We start from the raw sequence: 26,539 nt of genomic DNA, 5'->3' as shown, positions 1-26,539 counted from the left end.
GGCCACAAGCTGCTCATCCCTACAGACTTGTAACAATGCTCAGCTTCACATATCTCTGCACTGCAGCACTTAACACATATTTTGGTGTCTGCCACCAGGAACAACTGGCAGCCATGGACCAGCAGCCCAGTCCAAATCACCTGCTATGATTTCTCTAGTATAACTATGTATACTGTGCAAATAGCATAGTAATTGTAAAGTATGCACATGTGGCTCTATATTCCTCTACCTCCTCTTTCCAGTAGCAATTTTGTATTCAAAAACATTGGAATGTATACAAGAGTCTTCTGCTGCTGCCTGATTTCTAAGTAGGAGCTGACAGGTTAACAGTGTAACCTTATACATACCCAGAAGTAATGGTCGTTAAATTCAATGGGGCAGGCACGCATTAAACTGCAGCCCAAAGTGATTCGCAATGCTTCTGTTTTGCTACTGCTCTCTCTCTCTCTCTCTCTCTCTCTCTCTCTCTCTCTCTCTCTCTCTCTGTGTGTGTGTGTGTGTGTGTGTGTGTGTGTGTGTGTGTGTGTGTGTAGAAAGGTGGGTGGGAGGGAAGGAAGGAGGGAGAACATACCACTACTGAACAACAGTTCATTCAGCTCTTTTCACTGCACACACGCATACCAGGGAAATTCACAAGATTCTGGTAGGTACTAGATGAAGGGGTTTCATGCAGGGAATTTCTTTGCTCTTCCCAACTATACTTAATATTTCCCATCCTGCCCATATGGGAGAAAATAACGAGGTAAGTTATTGGGTACCCCAGGAAAAGGTAACTCAAATCAACTCATTTAGGGAAAGTGTTAGTCACAGTTTAGGTTTACACTGCATAATACTCCTTTGCTGCCAAAGGATAGAAAATTTTTGGTTCAAGTAATCAAGACTGTTTCTTTCTTGAACAGGAGTTTCTTCACACTGCTAAAGTAGCATTTGGGTAGTTCTAAATGTAGAACAACTGTTGCTAAGTCCTCAGGTCAGCCTGGATATTTGGCGAATCAGCATATTGTATTAGCATGTCTTTCTTCTTTAAGGCTTTCAACATTTCATGGCAAATTTGGGAGGCTTCTGTGTACCTTTGTTCCTAGCCAACTGTACTGCTGATAAACAGACAAACCTGTTACAGTCAACGAGTGACTGAGAAGGTAAGGGATTGAGACTAAATATCACTAAGATCAGTAGATTGCAGTTCAAATTAAATAAGAACAGAGCAGACTCTTTCATTAGTAGAGAATTTTAGCAAAAGTGGCAGTCACCAACCTGGATGGCTTTAGCTAGGGCTTAGACAAATTCATGGTGGATAAGGCTGTCAATGGCATTAGTCAGTTTGGCTGTATATTATCTTCAGTATTACAGGCAAGTATGCTGAAGAATGTGGAGGACATGAGAGGGAAGGTACTGTAACTCTGCTCATATCCTGCTTTTGAGCTTCTCATAGATAGAAACAAATTGCAGGACCAGACAAAGCTGTGGCCTGATCCTGATCTTCCTACAATGCAATGAGTCTTCTTAACGCAAAACAAACTGCACAGTAAGGAAATATCAACAGTTCCTCAAGGCACCACAGCCTTGCTTTAAATACACATCCTACTCTTTAAAAAGAAATAAAATGTTCATCGCACAACATTTCCCAAGATATAATGTTAATTACTGCTATATATAATTTTGTTTATATGAATAAAAAGACACCCTTGACATATAACAAAGTTGGCTGAAAACAAGGAGTGAAAATCATTTTTACACTTTCACTTAACACCATCCCTTAGCAATCCATCTTTTATGTGTGTGCGTGTGTTGCATTATCAAGGCAGCTAGTATTAATTGTTCTCAGTACAGAAAGAGTGACAATGTCGATGATGCATGTGTAAAAATGCTCAGCCTGTAAAGAGAAAGCAGACTGTCAGCTGGAAGGATGCCTTTAACCAGATAACAGAGCAAAGGCACAGAAGATAAACAAGAGGAGGGACAGGAGAGATGGGTAAAACTGTGACTCACACAGGAAACTGTTTGAAAGAGAACAAGTGAAGGGAAAGCAAGAAAACAAACCTCTTGGCTCCAAGCTATGACATTCTAAATAGAATTAAATTCTTTGTTCATTGAGTGTATTTATTGCATTATGTAAAATATCCTGAGCACCAGGGGAAGCAGGAACGGATGGAGGGGAATACCGTAAAAATTAAATTGCTCTACAAATGACAAGCGCTGTAGTTTTGCTTTCTTGTGTTTCATTTATGTACTCTTTCCTGCCTGCAGAGATTTCTGCCACCATTTTAATTTTGTCGAAACTTGCAGTTGATCGGCGATTGCTGCTGCCGCCTGCATCCCCCTCTCCTCTTCGTGCTCTCCTCCCCCCCCCCCCCCCCCCCCAAGCCCCCGTGGCTCTCTCGTCTTAGATGAGGGGCCTGACTAAAGGATGCTAGGAATCCTTCTAAGAATCGGAGACTTGGTATTTGTCTTCTGTAACACACACGCACGCACAAATTCTCTCTCTCTCTCTCTCTCTCAAAATGAAAATAACCTGGAAGCAGCAATATTAAATCAGCACAGACATCTTAAGACTGAATTCTCAAAACTCAGATGATTTAAATTCATTTAACTGAAAAGAAAGAACAATCACCTTCATGAGCATAATTACAAGTTGGGTTTGTTGCTGATGGGATAGGGAAAAGTTTCAAGTGAAGGGAATGCTCTTAATTAATGCTGATACAACAAAAAGGCAGAGTAATTTCAAACCATTTGTTGATGTTATATTTGATTCTGCTTATGTACTAATAATGAACTCATTATCTGCATGCGGATCCTTACATAGCCAAAATTCACTGTCCTTGCATAAGGCTTGGGGGAATCCCAGAGTTTGCAGAAGTAGAAATAAAAGGCAAAAACTTCTAAAGGGGAGGAAATGCACCCAAACTCAGTGAGAATTCTGTAGGCTCAGCGGCAGAGAAGACTGGCTGACTGTTGAGTATGGCAGGGAAGGGCGAATGGCGTTGAATATGGAGGAAGCTGGAAAGCCTGGATGGCTGGCAATGGTTTTTTTAAGGTCCCTCTTCTTACGTTATAATGAACAGGAGCAGTGGGAGGCAAGGAAAATGACTGGGGCTCAGGCCTAAAGGTCAAAAACCATGCGAATTTGCATATGCTAATTTACGTATGTTGTAAACTCTCTCCTCCTTTCTCTGTGTAGATTTAAAGGACCTTGTTTTCTAGGGACTCTGACATTTGTGAAAAGGGATGCATGGATAGCAGAACGGAGGGGATTCGATTGCAGCAAAAGTATCAGGCAGAAGGATTAAAAGGGGAGGGGCAGCAGGAAGTGGCGCACGTGTGGGCAAAAGGGTTACCCAGGGGGATCGGGCACCACAGAGCTCATCGGGGCCCCTTACCTTTATTTTAGAACTTGCCTATGGACAATCGGGGGGGGGGGGGACACACAACCTTCCCGACGTTCTGGGCTCCAAATGAAAAATTCAAGGCTTCAGCCCTAGTGGGGGTGCTCCCTAACTCTGCTGTTCAGAATGACATATCAAGGACACATAGAACAATCCTTTTTTTTTTTTAAGGGAAAGGTTTTTTGCCTGAAGCATGCACACCGATTGTTTATTACTTAAAAAAAACATATTGCATGCTAACGATTTGCTTGTTTTCTAACACATTTATGTTTCCCAACACAAATAATTACCTTACTTATGCAACACTGAAGTGTCAGCTGTGCATTTGTGATGACAAATGTAAACAAAACTGGAATTTGCAGGATATTCAAGGCAGTATTAAAGCCTGATCACAGAACAGAGTCATTCTTTTACAGTCATTGACTCAACCTTCTGGTCTCTCTTATGCTGTTTCAGAAGTGCATCTTCCGCTTCCAGGGGATCCCAGGTCCATCTTTGCCAAAGGAACAAGAATGCATGTGTGGGGAGCAGTGAATTACTTAATACTTTCCCCAACTTAATTCCCTGCAGGACTTATTTTATGTCTTGGGCTTTTGGGCCCCAGCTAAGTATGTGCACTTTGGATACAATAGATGAAAATGGGGTGGCCAGGAGGAATTATGCAGAGAATGGGCAGGTGGTGATTCTGCCTTGCAAATGGCCTTCATGTTACAGTTCTGAGAGGAGCCAGTTTGAAAACCTCAGGTTTCCTTATAACATGTAGTCCCTCTTCAGTCCTCAGCTGCAAGGACAAGGTCATAGATTATCTTGTGCCTGCCTCAGACCAGCTAGTAATTCGGTTCCAATTATTGTAATTTGTGTGTCATTATTTTTATAATGATATCAGGACTGAAATGCTATGGCTTCATTTCCCTCAGAAATAATAATTATAAAAGCATATAAAGGCATATTTCAGATGTGTCCAAGTATGATGTTTTTTCATTGACTAATATTGCTTTTCATGTTCCTATTACAGTTTACATTTGAGTTGAACTTTCCAGGTTTTGTGAATGGCACACATAGCAGGTTCTTGCTAAGTTAGGATGTTAACGCACTATATCTTCCTACACTGCCAAGTTGATCTAGGGCTGTGGCTCCTATTCATCATGAGTGCATTGACTGCTCATTATAAAGTGTCACTGCAAGCATCCCCTTCTGTTTTCTAGTACCACTCACATGTTGCCTGGCATACAAGTTGTTTGCATGCTCCCCGGTGTGTGAACCTATAGCCATTGTAAAGCGCCGCTTGTTGGCAAGGGACACCTATGGCAAGGGACACCTGCAATTTTTCTATTAAGAGGTTTAGCTCAGTTTTGTGTAGGTGCTGAAGGCTAACTCAAGTGACATTGATAAAGAGCTTTTTTCCCCAGCTGTGGGGCATTGTGCCGAAAACTTGGTATTACTGGGAGGATAAGCAGCTGAGCCCACGCACTGGATGGAATACAGAGATTGCATTTCCATCTGTGGTGAAACACAGAATATTTAGCTTGATCGGCCAGACTAGAGTTTTGAAAGAAATACATTTCAGAATCTTCTTCCCTATACTGGCTTCACAGCCTTTTGTTTCACAGCTATTTTTATCCGAGTTAGTTTTATTTCCTAGTCTGAAATGAGATAGCTTTGTATGAATGCTAAGTAAAACATATGTTTCAAATGACTGTAGTGACTGAGTGTAAGACTGTGTGAAGAATCTTAATGACACTGCTAGAATGAGTAAGCCTACCCACCGATAGACGACCTGGATACCAGAAAGAGCTACATTTCTGCTGCATAATCTCCATCTGCTTTCTGTTGCTTTTATTATCCCCTTTCATACACTTCTTCAAGCTGCTCTTCAGTGTTGTTGAGCTCTTTTAAAAAGCTGCAGTGATGAAAACCTGTTTTGAATGTAGGCTCCCAGAGGTAGCATATAATAAAACTGCAGAAACATGAACATGGTCCAGTACAGTGATGCAGAACTTCAGGGACAGGGGAAAGGGCCAGATTTGGACCTCCAGGGTTTGTCAGAAGGCCATGTTTCCTTTTCCCCAACCCCAATTTCTTGGGGTTTGCCAGCTTCTGCACTTCCCCGACCCCATACAAGGTTGAAGTTCCTCCCCAGATTATTGGGAGTAAGAGCTTTAAGATAAACTATGTTGATGTTTGGGTATGTTTTATGACCATGCACCTTTTACCTCTGGCCCCACCCACCGCAGGCATGTGGCTGACTGGAACTTCTCTGAAATGAAAAGAAAAGAAATGAAATGAAATTTAGCCCCCAGGCTTAAAGAGATTCCACATCCCTGGTCTAACAACTGACTTCCTTTTCCTTTTCTGTTGCCCACTCAGCAGCTTCCCAAGATGTGGGCCTCTGCAAGCCTTCTCCTGATGTCATCCCTGCTTGTGGGAAAGGTGGTGGCTGAACGCTGCCCACGGATCTGCATCTGTGACAGCATCAAGTATCAAGTCATGTGCGTGAACAAGAACCTCACTGAGGTGCCTGTTAACATCCCACAGGTCAGTCTGTAGGAAGCACTGGGGCAAGTGGTCACCCTGGGAATGCCTCTAGTGAAGCCAGGGAAGGTTGCTCTTACCTGCACACCTGAATAAAGAGCAGCTGTCTCTAATCCATTTCTCTTTTGAACAGCATCTGCCGGTCTATCCATTTCCACAACCTGTAAATAATTGATCAGATATTGTTTCATTGATGATGCAGCTTGAACCTCCCAGTATCTCGAATGGACAATCTTATTCATTTATTTCTACTTATTGCAAATAATTTCTATATCACTTTTCATTTAACTATAAAAATCCAAAGCCGTTTACAAGATAAAATAATGAAACCAATCGCTAAAACAGCCAGCATGGCTCTTTTTCACTCTGGATGTGAGGAAGACCGGGTGAGGCAATGGTTTGGACTTTGACATCTCAATTCTGAGGCTGTGTGGACTGCATCACCCCAAGTCTTCATTCCAAGGAGTTCTAGTAGTCCTTTCCTTCAAACTGACATAGCAAGTTAGATATTGGGGAAAGCATCCCATTATTAAAAATAAATTGCCATAAAAGCACCTTCCCAAAAAGTGAGTAGATAGAAGATTCAATGAATTATCTTATTTAAAGATAATAGTTTGGGTCTAGATTTTCTCATACTTAAGAGCCTATCCATTGAAATTGGGAATTAGTACTTGATTTCACTGTGTACATTTTAAATCTGGGACCAGCCCAATGATACCAAGGGAATAACTAGTTTTGTGATTTAGCAAAGATATAATCACTACTTATCCTAATTTCCCATTTATTATTAAGTACATCTCTCTATATATATTATGCTTCCTCATCTGGATAAATCCCCTAGTCTTTTTCTGGGATTAAAATGAAAATTTAATCTACAGACTTAAAAAATGAGACTAACTGCTATGCTAATTTCTCTGTCCATTCCCAATGTGTCAAAGTTTTAAGCAAGACTTAGCACATTGCTACTTACTACCAGGACAACTATTACAGTGTCTTGAGCCAAACAGAAATAGCAGGAACATTAATGAATAGGGGATAAAACTGATTTCATCTGTGTAATCTACAGGTCACCCAAAGACTGGACATCCGGCGTAATGAAATTCAAGTCATCCCTGCAGGAGCCTTCTTGCCTATTCCATACCTCACCCACTTGAACCTTCAGAAATGCAAGGTGGAAAGCATTGAGGAAGGGGCATTCAGAGGATTAGGACGGCTGATCTATCTCAACTTGGCTTCCAATAATATAGCCTTCATCTATCAAGAATCATTAGATGGCCTGTTCTCTCTCAGACAACTTATTCTAGAAGACAATCGCATTGAAGAAATAAAGCCAGGGGCTTTTGGACAACTCGGTTTCCTGAGCTTTCTTAATCTGGCCAGGAACGCCTTGGTTTACTTACCAGATATGGTCTTCCAGGGACTGCAGCTGATCAAGTGGATAAATTTGTCTCATAATTCACTCCATGTACTTGCCAGTGAAGCCTTTGGTGGCTTACCAACACTTAAAAGACTGAGCCTAGATCACAATGAACTGCAGTTCTTTCCAAGTGAGCCACTGTCTAGACTGTCAGGCACAACCCGCCTGAACTTCGGATACAATCCCATCACCTACATTGGGGAGGAGGCCATTGAGATGGCTTCCCTGAAACAGCTCTTCTTGGACAACATGGCCCTCCAGGATGTCTCACACAGAGCTTTTGTCAGGAGCCCCCTATTAGAAATGCTCAGCCTGCACAACAATCAGTTGTCTGTGCTGCAGCCACTGACAGAAATGGCCCACCTTAAAAGCATCGATTTAACAGGGAACCCTGTGCTTTGCACGTGTTACATGCGTCCCTTCAAGGAATGGGCAGCCAAAGCAAGGATCCATGCTGAGGTGGTGTGTGCCGGCCCTGTTGCTTCCAGGGGAGAGCATCTAGAATCCCTGAGGACATCAGACATGAAGTGTACAGATCACTCTTTGGAAGAAAAGCTGCTTCCCAGCATGGCCACAGTCACCAGGGAGCCAGAGGAGGAGACTGTAAAGTGCCCCAAAGGATGTAATTGTTCACCTGATTACCAGCATGGAAACTGTGACAACAGAAATCTCCAGAGCATTCCCAAAGGATTTCCTAGTAACACCCAGCTCCTGGACTTGCGCCACAATGAGTTTTTGTCTGTACCAAAAGGCTCCTTCCCTGGCTTGAAAAACTTGACATCTCTCCACTTGCAGAACTGCAAGATTGCTGTCCTGCAGTCTGGTGCTTTCCAGGGCCTGAAAAAACTGCTCTATCTGTACCTGTCCAACAATGACATCTCTTCTATAGACGCTGAGACATTTGCAGGGACCACCCAGCTTGCCTATCTTTACCTGGACCACAATAAATTAACTCACATGCCCAAGGGGGTCTTCAGTCACTTGCCCAACCTTTTTGCCCTTCACTTGCAACACAACTCAATCAGTCAGCTGCCGGACAATGCTCTGGCTGGGATGGAGAAGCTACGCTGGCTCTACCTAACAGGAAATAGAATTGCTCAGATGGCTCCCAAGGCTTTGAGTCATGCCAAGATTCTAGAAAAGCTGCACCTAGATGAGAATTCTTTGCAAGAAGTGCCCACCAGCTCTCTCAGAGGTCTGCCCATGCTTATTGAACTGAAGTTGTCCAAGAATCCCATAAAGTACATTGGGAATAATGCCTTCCTTCCAGTGGCAAGATCCCTACAGCATTTGTACCTAGATAACATGGGGCTGGAAAAGGTAAACTGAAGCAGGAGAATTTCCAAGAATATCTCTTTGAAGCTATGGGAACATTTCTTGGTTTAATGATGTCATATTAAAAGTAAACTCTGAGATTATATATCACAGGGTTTTCGTCAGCATGTAGAACATATTTTGCTACCCTTTCCTAAGCACAAGCCTCACTACTAATATAAAACTTGATGGGTTAGACTTAATTCCTGTAAGGAATTTTGGCCATGCTGGCTAAGAATGATGAGAACTGTCATCAAGCTCATCTGGAGGGCACTAGGCTGAGGAGCAGGGGTTTACACTGTCTGGCCACAGCTCTCTGGACTATCGGTCAGGTGTCTTAGGTTGTCCGCCTTGTAGATGCCAGGGACTGAATCTTCTCCCTGGACCTGGAAAGCTGCTCACACATTTTTAAGTACGAGAGAAGCCACCCCTACTAAAACTCTACTGGCTATGCAGCAGAGAAGGGGAACATAAAACAGAGAAGGGGAATGTAGGGCCTTCCTGAAGTTGGATGGGAAATTCCCATCTTCCTTCTCCATTCACTGTGCTGGCTAGGGATGATTGAAGTGGCAGTCCACCAATATCAGGAGGTACACATGGTTCTCAGCTGGTGTTAAAGACACTTCAAGGCACAGGGAAGGGCACAACCCAGAATACATGCATGGTATGCAGACGGTTTTGGGGTCAACACCTACACTTTGGGTTGGAAAATATGTCTGCTTAAAACCTAGAGTGCCCATCATACTGCCATACTGAGTTAGATGGACTCAGTACATGGCAGCTTCTTAAAAACAGCTTGCCTTCCAAGTAACTGCACAATATATATGCATAAGCGCAAAACCATCCACCGAATGATAGATGCAGTGCTAACCTTTCTGTACTAATGAGACCAAACCCAGAGTTCATTCCTTTCCTCAACCACTGGTATGTGTATGGGCTAATAGTATCCAGTTCTGAGGAAACAATTCACCCTTTTTCATTCTCAAGAACAAGGCGTCAAAATAATTCGAATGGTCTGGGGTGGGATAGGGCATCTAAGGTACTTAGAACTGCACCTTACACAGGTTTGCTGACACTAAGAAGGCACACAGAAGATCAGTGTGAGCTGAAGTTTTGACTAACTGGCCTAGATGAGAAGCATGCTCATGCATAAGTCACTGGGGTCATCCTTGAGCAACCCCATAGCCAACCTCTTCTGTGCTTGCAGATGTCCGCTGGTGCCTTCACTGGCCTGGGTCGGAAGATAAAGAGCCTGTACCTGGAGAAGAACAAAATGGACAGCTTGCCTGACTTACATGGCTTCACTGCCCTGGAAGCGATCAACTTGAGCGATGTACCTTTCAGCTGCAATTGTCAGCTTCTCCCTCTGCGCAAGTAAGCCTTTATTTCCTACTAGTGCACGTGAACTTGTAGAACAGCAGTGGGAGGAGCAATTGCTCTTTTTCTTATTTGGCAGGATTTAGAAGTCCTGGCGATGTGCACGGTCCAGCACTCTGGCCAGCCATCTGCATAGAGCGATTAGGGATGCTGCTCTAGCTTTTGTGGCCTAAAGTCACATAATTGCACAGCAGTCTATCCCTGCTTGTTGTCATACAGTTACATTTACTGTTTCTCCAGTACCATCACTATACATGGCTGTTTTATAGATTGGAGGGTACCTTGAGGATCATCTGCTCCAGGTGTGGCATGACAAGAGGCAAAGGGAAAAACAGGCAAGGATAAGATACTGGCACAATGTCTCAGAACCAGAGGTGAAGGCAGAACCAGGAACAACCAAGGGTGAGAGACCTGGCAAGTCATGGCAGCACCAGAGGCAAATCAGGAACAAGTAGGAGTCAAAACACAATTGAAGAAGTTGTAGGACTGGAGACAGAAGTTGGATTATGAACATGAAGCAGCACTAGGAAGACTCGTGTCACTGCGGCAAAGCTAGGCAGAACTGGGAGTCCTTTTATAGAACTTTCTGCAGCTTCCAGCTGGTCTGCATGATTGCATTTGACCCCATTCTGGAGTTGGGCCAGGCTGCCCTGCCTATCAGGCCATCTGAGGGAGCTGCACCTCTCCGCAGAACCTGGCTGTTACAAGCAAGTCTAAACAAACCTTAAATGCCACAGTATCCACCTAGGTCAGAGAGAGCAACCTTCGGCCTTTGGCCTAACTTTGAAAGGGCTCTGCAAACAATCAGTTGTGGCAAGAGAGGACTATACCTTCAGTGGTAGCCTGCTGCATGGGAAGGAAGGAGAACACAAAGGGGAGAGCAGAAAGAGGGTGACTGGCTTTGGCTTTGTCCACCAGGTGGCCTCACTCAGAGCCAACAGGCAGCCCAGCAGACTACCCACTTGGAGCACTGCCCTCAGCAGAGAAAAGCTTGCTTAGCACTAACCTGGTTTATCGCAAAAGGTGATGAATGGGCCATTGGATGTGCTAAGCTGATCAGTCATATTACCTAGTTGACTCTGAAAATTATACTATTGGGCAAGTTAATGGAACAGCATGCCCAAGCACTCCTCTGCATATTTCACAATGGGTGTGTTCCGACCACACAAGCCATGGTGAATTTTTACCACTGTGTTCTGAACCCATTCATGGTAGAAAGTAGAAACCACTTGATTGTCTATCAGGTAAACTGTTGTAAAAAACTCTGAACCATGGCAACCACACAGGGGCTTGTCGTGTTGCGTGAACACAGCCAGTAAATGAAAGAATGCTCAGAAACATAAGAAAATGTAAAGCCAGTTGAGTGCTTCTAAATATAGGTGGGCTTAGCAGATTATAATTGCTCACTGTTTTCCTCTATTTTTCAGGTGGCTTGACAAGCTGAACCTGAGAACAGGGGCCGCCTGTGGCTCACCAGCGGCTGTACATGGGCAGAAGGTGAAGCTCACAGCTGCCTTCCAAAGCTGCCCAGGATGGAGTACGAAGAAGGCCAAACGAACAAGCCTAACTAAAGCCAAAGCCAAAGCTGGAAGAAGCTCCAGGAAGAGGCAGGGGGCAGGGGATATGCAAGTTAGAGGAAGGAGGAAAAGTAAGGTCTGAAAGGGAAAGAAGCAAGAGCTCTGCGAGAACCACACTTCTACTTTTCTCTGCTATTAGAAAAGCAAGGTTAGAGAAAGAGAATAAATCCATCAGTAGATGCACTCATGGCCTGTAAATACATAATAGTACAGCAGTTGCATTTTCAATGGAAGAAGACAGACCTGATTGTGCCAAAAGACAGATAATCTCAGGATGTTAGAAGAGGTGGCCAGTGGAGAAGAATGCAACCGCCTCCACCTCCACAAAAAAAATCAGAATTCTGCACCATGTATAGTTTAAATCCATGAGCTGTTCACTTAGGCAAATGTGCATGTTTAGTTTTATTATTTATGCCCATCTAAAGGCAGTGAAAGGACCTGAGCATTCCTCAGATACGTCCCACACTTTCAAGCTTCTCTTTATAACCCCAAAAGGGTTTTCAAAAAATGTTAAAGTTTGCTTTTTAAAAAAAATAAAATCCTTTTGATTCTTAAGATTGCTGAATTGTGTGCCCATTACAGAATTCTGTGCTACTTCAGCACCTTTCTGAATTGAGGAGTATCAAAGTCCTGATTAGAAGCATTTTGCTGCATGAAATACAGATGGGAGTATTCCTTTTTAAGAAAGCAATGGTTGACAAGGAAATTTTATGTGGTATCTTGATCATAGTATCATTTATATTAAGGACCTTGTAGCTCTTTTCTTAGGCATCAGAACATTTGACAAAACTGAAGTTTGGCTACCTATTTTGACTTCCAGTACGCAACATATTCTGTTTGCTAAGTTTATGGCACTGTGCAGCTAATGCCATTTGAGTTAAGGGGTAAGCAATCAACCTTTAACCTCTGTATTTTTGCTTTCAACTCAGTTTTATTTTTGATTCCCTAATTATCCCCAACATAGAATTAATCTTTTCAATCTTTTCAGAATTAATATTTTCAATAGCTGCTCCCCCCACCCCCAATACACACAGAATCAATATTTTCATCCACCAAAACCTCTTTCCTAGCCTGCCACTGTCAACTCAGCCCATCACTGTATATGTGAATTTAAAATACTTTTGTCACCATGTCTATCACTTGACATCTACTTATACCGAGCAACCTTTGCAATTTTAATATAAAAATGTCCATTCTGGCTCCACCCAATGTGTGGTTGCTGTGGAAAAAGAGCAAATTGCATGTTAGGGATCATTTAGAAAAAGATCAAACATCGTAATACTATTGATAAATATAATAGTGCAATCAGTCTTGGAATATTGTGTGCAATTCTGATATCTGATCTTAGAAAGAATAGCATAGGACTGGAAAAAAGAGAAGAAAAGGGCACCCAGAGTGATAAAGGGCTTAGAGCAACTCCCTTAAAAGTTTACAATACTTGGGATTTTTCAATTTAGGGAAAAAGGGAGACATGATAAAGAGTATGAAATTATTTATGGTGTGGAGATAGTGGAAAGGGAGAAGTGGGAAGCTGATCGTTATTTGAAGAAAGATTCAATGCAAAAAATAATCACGATTTACAGAAGCATAGGATAGGAGAAGCTGAAAGCTCATTGAATTTGGAATAGGCCATATACCAGGTTCCAAAGAAAAGGCCTGCAAAAACAGCTTACAGGAGGAAACACAAGAAGCAATGAGTGTGAACTCTTACACAGCAGATTTACAACCTGATCCTAACTATGCTTGTAGTAGTTTTGCTTAAGTCTTCTTATTGCAAGAACAAGCAGGCAGTGGAACAAGTTGCCCAGGAAAGCAGTGGAATTTCCTCAGGGGAGATTTTTAAATAGGATTATGCACTAATTGGCGGATGGGGTTTAAAAGCAGGGGACCTGCCATTTGGCCAGTGGCTAGACTGCAGTGTTCTGTTCATCAAGTGATCGGCTCAGCACGAAGACTGGAGCGGTCTCACCTAGGAACTTTCAAAAGGTAGCTTCCTCCTGGAGGTCTTCTGTTGCCTCCTTTTCTGCTTCCACTGTGTTCAGTGTTGAGCTTGCTTCATATATGATATTGGCAAAATGTGAGTATACTGTTAGTATACATTTTGTGTGCATGTGTACATATGTGCACACACGTGTCCCCATCTGGCAAGCCACTGATCAGAACAATTCTGAAATGGCTCAAGGCGATTTTGACCTAACTCATGCGCCTCCCTCCACCCAGGACATGGTTTCGCACAAAGGGCACCAATTTATACTAAGAATTGCAGTTCTAAAGTAGAAAGCACACTGCTCTTCTAACATATGGAACAGACTTTAAAGGTAACTATTATATATAGTTGTTATATAATATATACGTGCCAACTATGAAAAAGCACATAAACTAAGCCATGCTGGTCTAAATAGAAAAAACCAACATACAGCTGCTGTCCCTTGATCTGTGTGCAACAACTGAGTATAAGATTCATCCAGAAAACGATAATCATTTTCTGTTGTTTATATTCCTGGTCTTACTATAATGAGTTGTTTAGAAAATGATATACAACATAGCATTCTTGATTTAAAAATGTACACTTTGAAGGAAAAAGTGTGGAAATTCCAAAAATCTTTGAGGAACAGAATTTGTTCAAATATAAAGTCAGATTGTGACTCTTCCTCTTTCAATGCAAACATTTATTTATTTGCTGGAGAACAGGAGTGAGTAAAAGCCACCTTCACATTGGGTTTAGACCTGAAAAACTGAGAAGGAAGCATAGCTGCACAGGAAAGGCCCACACTTCAGGTCTCTCGTCTTGACCAAATTGACCCACTGGCTTCCAGCCACATCAGGGCACCCACTGGAAAGAGGGTAACAAAGAGACAGTGGTTTTTTTTTTTTTTTTAAGAATAAAGTATGTGACATGGATTTATAGTGTACCCTAATCCTTTCTGATTCCAGAAAGTTAAACCTCAGTTGAGAAGCAGTTGCATACACTGAGTAGGAAACAAAGCAGAGTCAGAAGTTAACAAAGATGGAGCAGTGGTCAAGAAAGTGAGTTGAAGCCTGCAATCCACATGAAGCCTTTTGGAGCATGGCAGCACTTTGCCAATAGGCATTCAAAGCTTCTTTCAAAACACAAAAGAGCTCAGCAAATAAGGAAAGAAACAAGAGTCATGCTGTTTGTGCTTGCTCATGTTTATTGTGCTTGCTCATGTTCATATTGCCCGTGCTAAAAATGGTTTTCTAATCTGAGAAGACCTACTTTAAAACACATGTGATGTCGGAACATAATGCAGGCAGTTCTTCAGCAGTTATGGTTCTCCTCTACATGTTGAACATGAATTTGATTCATGTTCAAACTATCAAATTCCAGGACATAAAAGGTTTTAAATCTTGACATGATTATGACCCTGGAAACCATTTTGCCAAAGAAGTGAAATTGCAAATCTTTACTTGAAGACAGAGGTCCTTTCAAAGATTGAGAACAAGTGTGTTTTAAAATCAGCAAACAATAGAAAACTTGCTTTTGCAAGAAGCTTTATAAACCTTTTCTTGACTGGAGAAGACCTTATATTTCTTCCACACATGAGATCGCTTATCTACTAAATTTTATTTAATGGTTTCATCAGTACAATTTACATGTGTACAAAAAAGGGAAAAATCAACCAACATACAACAGCAATGCCCATTAAAAACATTACATTTTCTCCTCCCTTCTTTCAATGTTTGCTTCAGTTCACAGTAAAAAGAGAACAAAAGAAATGCTCATTATTATTTCTGTTTGAATAATATTGGTTTCCTCACTTATTTATAGTTAAGAACTATGATTAGAAGTCCTGAATAAAGAAGTCCTCCCTAAATTCTCTGGAAGACAATTTCTTCAAGGGTACGGACAGGGCTGGTGAAAGATGTCCTACCACCTGAGGTGGGAGTTCTACTTCATGGTCTCTGAGCATGGAGCCCTGTTGGCGGGCAGTTTCTACAGCTAAGCCTTAGTTTGGGCAGAAGCCTTCCCCTCCCTGTTCCTTGCACCCATGGGAGGGGCTCCTGCCCATTCCCACAGTTCCTTTTCAACCACCTCCATGCCTAGATCAGGAAGTACTTCAGCATTTATTACCTTCCTCTCTCTACCGCTTTCTTAGAAAGGCACTGAAGACTTGTCTTTTGACATGATATGGTCCATCTATTTTCCAAGAACAGCATCTACTATCAAGAAAAAAAGACAGCTTTGTAATGCACAGCTCAAGTTGCCAACTGAGGCCAGCAGTTTACTTATTTTGTCAAGGACTGTTGTGCAGGACTATGTAACTTCCTTGCTTCTTGAAGCTCTAGTCCACATCCTCATCCTTTAAACAAGTGATCAGTACAGGGCTTGCTGGAGCAACTGGTTCCACATCCTCATCCTTGAAGCATCCATGCTGATGAGGGCTTGCTGGAGCTTCTGGCCCTGTGTCCTCTGACTTTAAGCAGCCAATTGGCCCAGGACTGGTTGGGGCTTCCAGTTCCATGTCCTCATTCTTTAAGCAGCTGATTGGGACTGGAAGTTGTGAAGCTTCAAGTTCCATCACTGAGTCTTCAAGGATTTCTTCTTTCACTTGCACAGCAACAACTGCTAGGAAACAGAGTGAGGGGCTACATTCACAATATAGGACACAATTCTCAAAAATCTCCCACAGTCAAGTTGATGGTAAAATATACAGTAGCAAAATGCCATCAACAAACTGCATCCAGATATACACAATAGTTACTGATCAAAAGCAACAAACAGTAGCAAACATTCTGCACTGGAAGTCATATTCCACTGTAGTATGTTTGCTGCATGCTGATTTTCAGACTGAATAGGTAAAGGCAAAGCTGCAAAAAAAATCTACTGATCTTTAGGGTCAAGGCATTTATTTATTTATTTTTCGATTTATATCCTGCCTTTTTCCTACAACGGGCTCGAGGCAGCTTACATCTTCCTCCTCCTCCCTCTTATCCCTTATTAGTTATAATAGTTCCTTATTTAGGAACTACATGGTTACTATTGGAATACTGATGATAATGCAGAATCTAATAGTAATTCTGAAACACTAAGACTGAAACCTAGTACACAATTCCATACAAAATTCCATACAAACCCTAGAAAGACTGGGCAAATTTTTAACTTTGACTTCTGTGTATTGTTTTGCAAATTAAGGTGTGTGGCATGTAAGACTTTAACTACATTGGAAGTAGCACTTCTTTACTTTGGAAGCATCCATAGGGCCACAGGTTGGTTGGACACTGAATGCATACCAGGGTACAACCAGCCCACATAAAATGGTGTTATAATGTAGGCCATTATGTATCAGATGGCTCTTAACAAGCTGTACTTCAGAAAAGTCTGATAACTACATTAGCCTCTGTTCTTTGTTGTTAGATTTATTTAAGAACACGTAAGAACAGATGAAAAGCCAAGCTGGAACAGATCATCTAGTCCATCTAATCCAGCACTCTGTGCACACAGTGGCAAACCAGCTGCCCAGAGGATCCCTCAGGCAGAATGGGTGCAAGACCTCCTCTTGCCCAAGCTCCTCAGTGGGTGTATGCAGGCAGGCCACCTCTGGAAAAGCAGAAAGCACACAACCAGCAAGTCTAGTAGCCACTGATAGCCTCCTGTCACAAATCCTTTTTTAAAGCCATCCAAACTGAGGGCATCACCATTGGTGGCATCACCACCATGGCATCATTCCCGTGGCGGCGAATTCCATAGTTTAACTATATGCTGTGTGAAGAAGTGCTTCCTTTTATCTGTCCTAAACCTCGCCCCCCCCCCCCACACCCTCAGTCAGTTTCATGGGATGACCCCAAGTACAAGTGCTATGGGAAAGGAAGAAAAAGGTCCCCCTCTCTACTTTCTCCACATCATGCATTATTTTAAGCACCCCATGCTCTGCTCTGCTCTGCTCTTTTATTGAGATGACTGCAGCTCAATTAGCTAGTAGGATTTATGCAGACACATATAAATAAAAATAAGTACACACAATTATAGTGTTGCATATTGAAAAGGAAGAATGTTCATTTACATGATTCATAGTGAAGGTGTAATCCAGGATTTTGGGTGCCAGATTATGTTATTTGCGAAGTCGTACCCGACCCATCACGACCCCATGGACAACATTCCTCCGGGCTCTCCTATCCTGCACCATACCATCTCTTTCTGGCAATCCATTCCATACAAGTAATAGGAAGCCTCCAACCTCCCTGAAAGTGACACTGCACTATTGTCCCAACACAAAGGAAACATGAAGCACCTCTTCAGGTGAGAATGCTTGAGTAATCTCAGCACTTTCCTAGCACCTTTCCCCTGCTCTGTCCTGGCTGAAGTGCAGATTGGGCTGTGGGAAGAGGAAGAACAGGCATAATTAAGTAAATCCCCTTTCTTACTTTCATCAGATGGTGGCTTTGGGGAGGTCTTGCTTGCAGCTTGCATTTCCTCCATTGCTTTAGAGACAGCCATTTTTTTGATACCTTGCATTCCTTCCTTTCCTTTTGAGGCAGCCGTTTTCTTAGCCACCTGCGTTTCCTCCTTTGCTTTTGGGGTAGTTATTTTCTTAGCTGTTTGCTTTGTGGAACGAGCTTTAGAAGTTATTTTTTTCCCTTGAGATAAAGAACAACGAATGTCATGCACCCGTTTTCCTAACAATTTTTATTTCTTTTTAAATTTCTTCTTCTAAAGAACTTAGAGCAGCAACATTTGCTGAAATGGCAAACCTGGATCCAGACTGTTCCATTTCTATTGCAAGTGAAAGGCATATAACTACATGGTTCTCCAATCAATAGGTATCAGGAAGAAGGGAGATAAGCTTCTCCTTCTCCTGGTTTTCTTTTGGTGGTGGCGGGGAACTTCTCTTTGGTAAGGGGAGCTGAGGTTGCACAGTCCATTGACAATGAGAACTTGCGAGTTAGGTTTGGCCACTGAGCAAATGAGACAATGTTTTGAATTCAGGTTCTTGCATCAAAACCAAACACAATTGACACTATGCTGACACAGATACTACTGAATGTCATTTTAACTTATTGGTATAGTCTGTGTCTATTCAACCCACCTAGCTGGGCAACACAATAGGAGTTGAAAATTGGAGCAATGGACTTCTCCAGATCCTCAGGTACGGGGTCTTACTCCTCTAACCCAACAGGGGCCTGTTCAGTGAAAGAGACTCAGGGCCTTAAACAAAGCTTGTAGCCCATCACTGATAATACAGGCTTTACATATAGGGTCCCCTATTTATTCCCTATTATCTCCCATTAAAGGAGATCAGGAAAACAGAATTTGGGTAAGGTTTGCCAGAGGAAGTGGGGAGCACCTGCCTGCAAGAGTGGGAGGGTCCAGTAATCCATCTGAGAGTGCTTCTGGCTGAGGTTTTCATCACAGCATTGCCCTGCCTCACTCTCAGAATTCTACAGAAGCACAGCAGACCAGACATTGCCTTCCATTTTTAACCCTCCTGCTTTCCCCAGTCTCCTGTCTTTTTTGTTAATGTAGAAAAAGACAGAATTGCTGCACCACATCTTCTAATTCGTAGCAGGCACCTACTTGGAGGCACCAGAGTCTAAGGCAATTTCTTGTTTCCTTCCCCAGCATACAGGCACATCATATGCAGAAACTGATGGGGGTCTGAGACAGAGAGCAGCTTCCTAATGAGTTATCACCTATGATATGGCAGAGATATAGTCTAGAATAAACATACGGGTAGGTTGACCTGGAGCAAAAGAATGCAGATGTAAAATTCAACACCCTGCAACTTCCTAACCAAGACTAAGGATAGCAACCTTGTTAACAGACATAATGTCAGACAACAAGCAGCATGCCCTGTAGACTCCCATGCGCCTTCCTCTCCATCCTTCCATGGGTATCCCCTGCCACACCCCATATTCCTGGCCTGTACAGTGGCAGTTCCTGGCAACATGGCATCTGCACCTAGCTTGTGTCTGTGTTCATCTAACTATCAGATCTTCCCTTGATGTCAAGACAAAATGAAGAGGCCTCATAGGGGAACAAGTTGATCCAAAGGTCACTTACTTTTTTTTCCATATGGCTTTCGTTTCCTCTTTGGCACATCTTTGGCAGATGCAAGTGACATGGGTTCTGTCACCAAGAAAAGAAGAGCTCTATCTCAGAAGATATACAGACACAGGGGCTTTAAGTAGTAGAGACTAACTATGGCTGAGTAAAGTCTCCAGGTGAGCACTTCCATGATTAATTCCAACTATTTATGCTTGGAACGTCTTGTGCAAAAGACAGGATGCCGTGAGAGAGAATCCCCTCTCTCATGACTCTGTCACACTTTCTAAATATTTGCCTACTTTGTATATTTCATTCTGAGACCTGATATATTAAATGTGTTTTGCAAAAAAAGCCCTAACAGGGTTTTTTAGGGGGGATAAGGGAGTATGCATGTAGAGAAACACAATCAGGAGGTCAGCATAGTCCAGACTTCATGGGCTGCTTATCTGTGAAGCTGTTTTTGCTTCCCTTATGAAAGCAGGTGCAAGTGAAAGTCCATTTGAGCTCTTCCTGTTCAGAGCAGAAGAGCAACGCTATCCTCTCTCTCCAAAGCAGGAGCTTTGTCTTCCAGGTGTCACCTGCTTTTTCAGACAGGTTTTAACGAATTATGTACTTCAAATAACTTCTCTAATGCTTTTCATTTTAAGAATTCCAAAGTGGTTTAACAAGATAAAATCATGATAAAATACAATAAAACCTGAGTATGATAAGCAGAAGTAGCTGATTCTGCTGGAAGTCACTGAAAGGCAGGGGCAAATAGGTGTTTTAGTCATTACTGTCCACACCAGGAGCCCACCTCACATCAGCCACAAAATGAGGTCTGCAAACATTGTCTAAATTTAAAAAGAAAAGAAAAATACACAGAAATACACACAGGGCACTGAGATGCCCAGGACTCTAAATTCTGCACTGCAGACTGGGCTGCATCTAGTATTTCATTTTGGAAAGAGAAAAATACAGGGAAAGTAGACCTCTTACAATGAATTAAAGTGAAAATTAGGATTCAGTAGCACCAACCGCAGCTAACTGTGGAAGAGAATAATCCTAAAGTGAAACTAAAGCTTATTCTTTCCTAAATAACTGGAGTCATGACCAGAAGACCAAGACTTGTGGGCTAAATGGCCTCTGCAAGGGGACATACCCCCACTCCCTAGGAACCCCTGTTGCATTGCATGTCAGCTCAGGTCCCTGTAAGTGACTGCTCTAGCTCTCACTATGGTTCTGGGACTCTAACCTGTCAAGGTTTTCCGTATGGTAAGAAAAAGGGAAAGCTTCTTTCTCACTCATGAAAAAGAGAAAATACCGTCGAGTCAGCCTGCTACCCAGTCTGGGCTGAACCACTGAAGCTAGAACAAGAGGCATCATCTCTTACCTGGGACAACTGGTGGCTGCAGCTGGTAGCCTATCAGTTCACACCAACCCACAGGATAGATATCGGGGGACTCGCAGTCCACCCACTGGTCATATTCACTGTCCCAGCCATCAAAGTGAATTCTGAGGAGCCGGTGGACCACCCGCTTCACTGTGGCTACACAGATAAGCCGGGGTTCCATCAAGTCTACTGCTTCCAGTTTGGCACCCACTTTGAAGCCATGGTTTGGGCAATCCTGGGGGAAGGAGAAACACACTAAGTTACCAAGTAGTAACATGTATTTAATGATCAATGACAGCTAGGAATATGATGTTTTTTAAAAAATGACACATTTTCAGGAACCCAAATATGCTATAGTCAATTCAGTTGTGAAAGCTGAACAATCCAGGAAGAGAAAGAGTATGAGAAGTATTCCAGCATGAGATATGTAGTAAGACAAAGAATGCATTACAATGCATAAAAAAACCTATGCATGTAACTCAACGTGCTGTGCCTGGGTTATAAACAGTATAAACTGCTTGATCTCCTTTCAGCAAGTGCTACTGTAAAGCAGCAAGCTGGGCTTCCCCTGCCCTCAGATCACAGTCATTCTGGTTCTGAGTCCAATATGAACTGGGTTGTACATTAGGCCTGGGATTTGGTGGAGGGAAAATAGAAGGGGGGAAGAAAAAGGCACGAGATAGAACTTTTAGGGGAGAGAACAACAGCCAACCACTGAGCGGCTAGAAGCCACGACTATCCCACGGCTTCCAAACTTTTCCCAAACAAGTGATCACATCTTAGAACAGGAAGCTAAGCAACAGAAGATTTGCAAGATGGTTTGCTATTCTCAGTATGTCAACTTCTGCATTAGATTCTTCATGCTCACACAGTTGTGATACCAGACAACCCAAAGCCATGTCTATTTGCTCTATTCCCTGTTTTTAAATAATGGCTTTTCTTCCATTCTTAATTTTGCTGTGCGGGATGCTTAAAATCCCTAAAATGTTTTACATTTTTATTCTGTCATTCATTGTAGAGGCCTGTTTTGGATTGAAAGATGACCCAGCAATCACCTTAAAAGAAATATAAATAAGCCAAGAGCTTAAAAATTGCTAATTGCTGCCACAGGCAGACTCTGGGAATAATGGAAACAGTTCTGGTTTCTTTGTCATGGACTTGACAAAGGTACAGAAGATGGCAAATGATTGCGTGACTGGAATGCCTTTCCCACGTGGAAAAAGCTGCAGTGTTTCAGGTATGTTTATTTATGGAAAAAGGACAACTGGGAAGCTGGGAGTTGTACTCTAAAACATCCAGGGGGTGCCAGCCTGGGAAAATCTCATTTAGGTTCATGAAATTTTGTGCAGTCTGCAGAAAGAGTGAAATTCAGCTTCTCATAATACTACAGGTCACTGTATGGAGTTGAATGTGCAATAGATTGAGGGCTGACAAAAGGAAGCACTTCTTCACACAAAACAACCCTTAATGCATGGAACTTGCTGTTGCAAGATGCAGTAGAGAGCTCTAGAGCTCAGGAAGTTCGCTTGTTTTTTTTTTAAGCAGCTGAACAAAGTTGAGGAGAACAATGTTGTCAATGGTCATAGTACTGAACCTTCAAACTCAGTTTGGCATATTTCTATACTAATATATTATTGTAGAGTTAGGGTTATTTTGCCAGCTCAATGATTTATGGTTCTACAGGGGTGTTTGCTGCGATCTTGCCCCCCATGTGGACTTACCATGTTGAACAGACGTGTTGGTGCAGCTTTTGCTTTGGTCTTCTCTAGATAAGTTGCCCAACTGAAGGTCTTGGCATCATACCCTGAAGTAAGAATGTGGGATGTTACTGGCATCAGACAGGAAGGTGTAGGATGCCAAGCCTCCCACCAGGAGGAATTGTGCTAACATGCAGGACTGATGGGCTACCTTTCTGTGCCTGTTTGCTCAAAAAGCAGCACAAGGAAATGACAGGGAGACAAAATAGTACTGTTTGCTTTTTGGAATGGAGGTGAGAAAGACTACACTGTGAGAATTATCCAGAAAATCAAATAGTTTCCGATTCCTGAGGAGCGAGGAAGCAGGTAAATGTGCATGCTTGTTCACACACCTCCTACCCATTCTTGCAAGAGGAGCAGTGATGTTAACAGCAAGAAAATATATTTCTGGATCATATATCTTATAGTAAGTCCAAAGAGTAGTAAAAGAACAATCAAATTCTAACTATTTTCCTAGACAGGGAGGATCAATACATTCAGTTCCATCCTTCACTAAGATCTTGATGACAAAGAAGAAAAAATAATCTACAGGGTTCAGTTATATTTTAATATTTTCTTCCTGTAGTATCGTGGGAAAGTGCTGCTTGCTGGCTTCTGTGAAAAGACTGGCAAAGAGAAAGCTCTTTTGGAATTTCACCTTTTGGAGGAGTCAGTTCAATACTGTTGTTCTTGCAGAAACCGGCTGGGAAAATGGAGTGCAAGGAAGCGTGGTAACAGAACCAATCAGAGCCATCCTCGGAGGCTGTGCCATCAATACCAATCATGAGATAGCCATCTAAAAGGATCTGAGGACAGAAGGGAAGGGAAATGAAGTTTGCATCCAAGTTTTATCCATTGCAGAATTCTATGGAAGTCATTTCCAACCTGGCTTGAGAAAAGCAAGGTAGATAAAAGCATCTGTATCCTTTCTAGTGCCCAAGCTTGACAAATTTCCTCACTACTTTTCTCAGCTCTATTTGTCTAGCATGTAGTCACTGCTTCTCTTTCACAAGAGGAATCAAGTCAGCAAATAAAATCTGAACATGCATATGCCCAAACTGTAACATCACTACAATAACAGTATAAGATATAAAACAGCAGACCCTTACATTTTCATTAAATAGGAATATTCTCATGTTCCTCATTGTGTGGGGATATTTGCATCTGGTATGCCACATTAGGACAGACTGTCTAAAGGGACTCCGATCTCTCATTTCTGTGCATGGCACACCAGGAGTTCCCACAGCAATACCCCTTTTCTTTCATAATAGTTCCTCGATGAATCCGACATCTAATTTCCTATTCCTTCAAAAGCAAAAGATGCTAGAAGTGTACATACACAAACGGAGAGGATTTTTGACTGTTGTAGTTTAATGTAGCTAAACCATTTTCTCTTCTCAGATAATCCTACCTTCTGGATAGTAGCCACACAAATGTTGCCCAGATTCAAGGGGTCAATGGCTTCCAATTTCATACCCTCCTCAAACCAACCACCCTCAGGGTAGACAGCACGCACCTAGAACAGATAACAGGCAAAAGAGATTATAAACACTGATTTGAAAAACTGAAAACACTTGCAAGAAAGTGTTTGGATAATTTCTCCAACATGGCGCCTCCAGAACTACAACTCTTAGCATTCCTGCCAATTGGATGGCAGGCACGCCGCCGGGTCCACGGGCCAGCTGAGGCCGCTTCCGTGGCCACCGCCGGTCCATCCCGGGGTCGTAGACGCTGGGCCACCGTCGTGGCTGAGGAGGGCGCCGCCATCTTGCCGGCCAGCATCAGTGAGAGCAACGCTGGACTGGGGCAGGGCGCGGGTGCCGGCTTAACTTGCCGGTCATGGCCTGGGGTTGGCGGCCGAAGGGCGGCCGCCACCATTTGTGGCCGTTCTTGGCCATGCGGGGTCTGGGCTGGCGAGAGACTCTGTCAGTGGGTGGAATTTTATATCAGGGGTAGACGGGGAGTTTTATACTGTTTTAATATTTTTATTGTATTTTAATTTGTTTTTATGGAGTTGTTCCTGGCCATGTCGGCGGTTGGGTTACCTGGGGAGCACATGGGCGCCACCATTGGGGTGGTTGTGGGCAATGGACGTTACAGCGGTGGGGGTTTAACGTGTCCGCGTAGAAGGAGGGAAAGATGGTTGACACCTGTCCCTCCTTCTGGTTTTACCCCCAGCCAGAGGGTTTCAGGTAGTCTTGTCAACCGCCTCCCAGGCCTGATGGTGCTGCTGCTTAATGCCAGGTCGGTCCACAATAAATCGTCCCTCATCCACGACCTGATTGTGGATGAGGGGGCCGACCTGGCTTGCATAACAGAGACCTGGGTGGGAGAGGTGGGGGTTGTCACCCTCTCTCAAATGTGCCCGCCCGGGTATCTAGTTCAGCACCGTCCACGCCTGGAGGGGAGGGGAGGGGGGGTTGCTTTGGTTTACCGAGCCTCCATCTCCCTCACTCATGGGGCTTCCAGTCCCTTCGAGGCCAGGGATAAAGTGCCTCTACTTGGTGTTGGGTGACCAAGACAGATTGGGGATTCTGTTGGTATACCGTGCACCCTTCTGCCCAACAGCTCCCTGCCTGAGCTGATGGAGATCGTCTCAGACCTGGTGTTGAGGACCCCCAGGATGTTGGTCCTGGGGTACTTCAATCTCCACGCCAAGACTGGTCTGACCGGGGCAGCTCAGGACTTCATGGCCTCCATGACAGCCATGGGGCTGTCTCAACATGTCACAGGCCCATGAACGTGGACACACTCTGGACCTGGTTTTCTCGACGGGGCAGGAAGAGGGTGGTCTGAGGGTGAGGAATTTGTGTCTAACACCCCTGTCATGGTCAGATCACTTCCTCGTGAGGTTTGTGCTCGAGAGCAGCTTTTCCCTCTGTAAGGGTGCGGACCCGATTGTGTGGGTCCGCCCCCGGAGCCGAATGGATCTGGATGGATTCCTGAAGGCCCTGGGGGAGTTTCCGGCTGACAAGACTGGTGCTCCTGTCGAGGCTCTGGTCGAGCTAGGGAATGGGGAAATGACCAGGGCTATTGACACGATCGCTCCTAAGCATCCTCTCCCGCCGGGGAGAACCCACTCTTCCCCTTGGTATACACCTGAATTGTGGGCGATGAAACGGGTTGGGAGACGTCTAGAGCGTAGGTGGAGGAATTCACGGGATGAATCTGACCGAACACACTTAAGAGCCCATTATCGGGCCTATGCTGTGGCGGTGAGGGCGGCGAAGAAGAAATTCTTCTCCACTTCCATTGCCTCCTCACAATGTCGTCCGGCGGAGCTTTTTCGGGTGGTACAAGGGCTGGTTCATCCTGGCCCTAAGAAAGATCCGGTACCACCCTTGAAGGCCCGCTGTGATGATTTTGCCAAGCATTTTAAGGAGAAAATCGCTCAGATTCGTCACAAGCTGGACTCTACTAGCGACTCAGAGGCTTCTGGGGAGATACCAATGTCGCTGTCTGGTCCAAAATTGATGAATGAGTTTCAGTTACTGTGGCCTGATGATGTTGACAAGATGCTTGGACAAGTATGTCCTACCACTTGTCTACTGGACTCTTGCCCATCTTGGCTAATTAACAACGCCAAACACGGGACAGGGACCTGGATCTTGGAAGTGGTTAAGGCCTCTCTGAGGGATGGCCGGGTACCTGCCCCTTTAAAGGAGGCGGTAGTCCGACTGGTCCTGAAGAAGGCGTCACTGGATCCAGAGATGGCCACTAACTATAGACCAGTGGCCAACATCCCGTTTTTGGGCAATGTGTTGGAGCGGGTGGTGGCGGGACAACTCCAAGCACTCTTGGATGAAACTGAAATGGGTCCAGATAA

At 43.5% G+C, this 26,539-nt stretch overlaps 2 protein-coding genes across 8 annotated transcripts in view; one reads left to right on the top strand and one right to left on the bottom strand.

Annotated features, from left to right (window-relative positions):
• Positions 1-4,598: 4,598 nt before the first annotated feature.
• On the top strand, positions 4,599-11,682 carry CHADL (chondroadherin like). Its single transcript, XM_044455172.1, has 5 exons — positions 4,599-4,616; positions 5,751-5,918; positions 6,982-8,652; positions 9,854-10,020; positions 11,451-11,682. The coding sequence occupies exons 1-5, from the start codon at positions 4,599-4,601 to the stop codon at positions 11,680-11,682; spliced, it is 2,256 nt and encodes a 751-aa protein (XP_044311107.1).
• Positions 11,683-15,167: 3,485 nt separating this feature from the next.
• L3MBTL2 (L3MBTL histone methyl-lysine binding protein 2) overlaps positions 15,168-26,539 on the bottom strand; it is a 32,879-nt gene continuing 21,507 nt past the window's right edge. The window contains exons 11-17 of one of the 7 annotated variants that reach the window (XM_044455596.1): positions 24,125-24,229; positions 23,372-23,519; positions 22,699-22,781; positions 20,978-21,212; positions 19,621-19,686; positions 17,985-18,197; positions 15,168-16,188 (exon numbers count right to left, since the gene is read on the bottom strand). In XM_044455596.1, the coding sequence (XP_044311531.1) occupies positions 15,905-16,188; positions 17,985-18,197; positions 19,621-19,686; positions 20,978-21,212; positions 22,699-22,781; positions 23,372-23,519; positions 24,125-24,229 (1,134 nt within the window). In that variant the 3' untranslated portion in view covers positions 15,168-15,904. Of the gene's footprint in view, positions 16,209-17,851; positions 17,936-17,984; positions 18,198-19,620; positions 19,687-20,977; positions 21,213-22,698; positions 22,782-23,371; positions 23,520-24,124; positions 24,230-26,539 lie in introns of all 7 variants that reach the window. The other 6 variants (XM_044455597.1, XM_044455603.1, XM_044455601.1 and 3 more) reach the window with 6 other exon arrangements.

The sequence above is a fragment of the Varanus komodoensis genome, unplaced genomic scaffold (assembly GCF_004798865.1).
Source record: "Varanus komodoensis strain SLA01 unplaced genomic scaffold, ASM479886v1 scaffold8, whole genome shotgun sequence".
NCBI lineage: Eukaryota > Metazoa > Chordata > Lepidosauria > Squamata > Varanidae > Varanus > Varanus komodoensis.
Note: the sequence above shows the minus strand (reverse complement) of the source record. Positions and strands in the feature narration are given on the sequence as shown.

Bases quoted from the DNA above. Each gene is read 5' to 3' on its own strand.
- CHADL (XM_044455172.1), top strand. The intron at 5,919-6,981 runs GTCAGTCTGTAG...TGTAATCTACAG, and splicing joins TGCCTGTTAACATCCCACAG to GTCACCCAAAGACTGGACAT. The intron at 8,653-9,853 runs GTAAACTGAAGC...CTGTGCTTGCAG, and splicing joins ATAACATGGGGCTGGAAAAG to ATGTCCGCTGGTGCCTTCAC.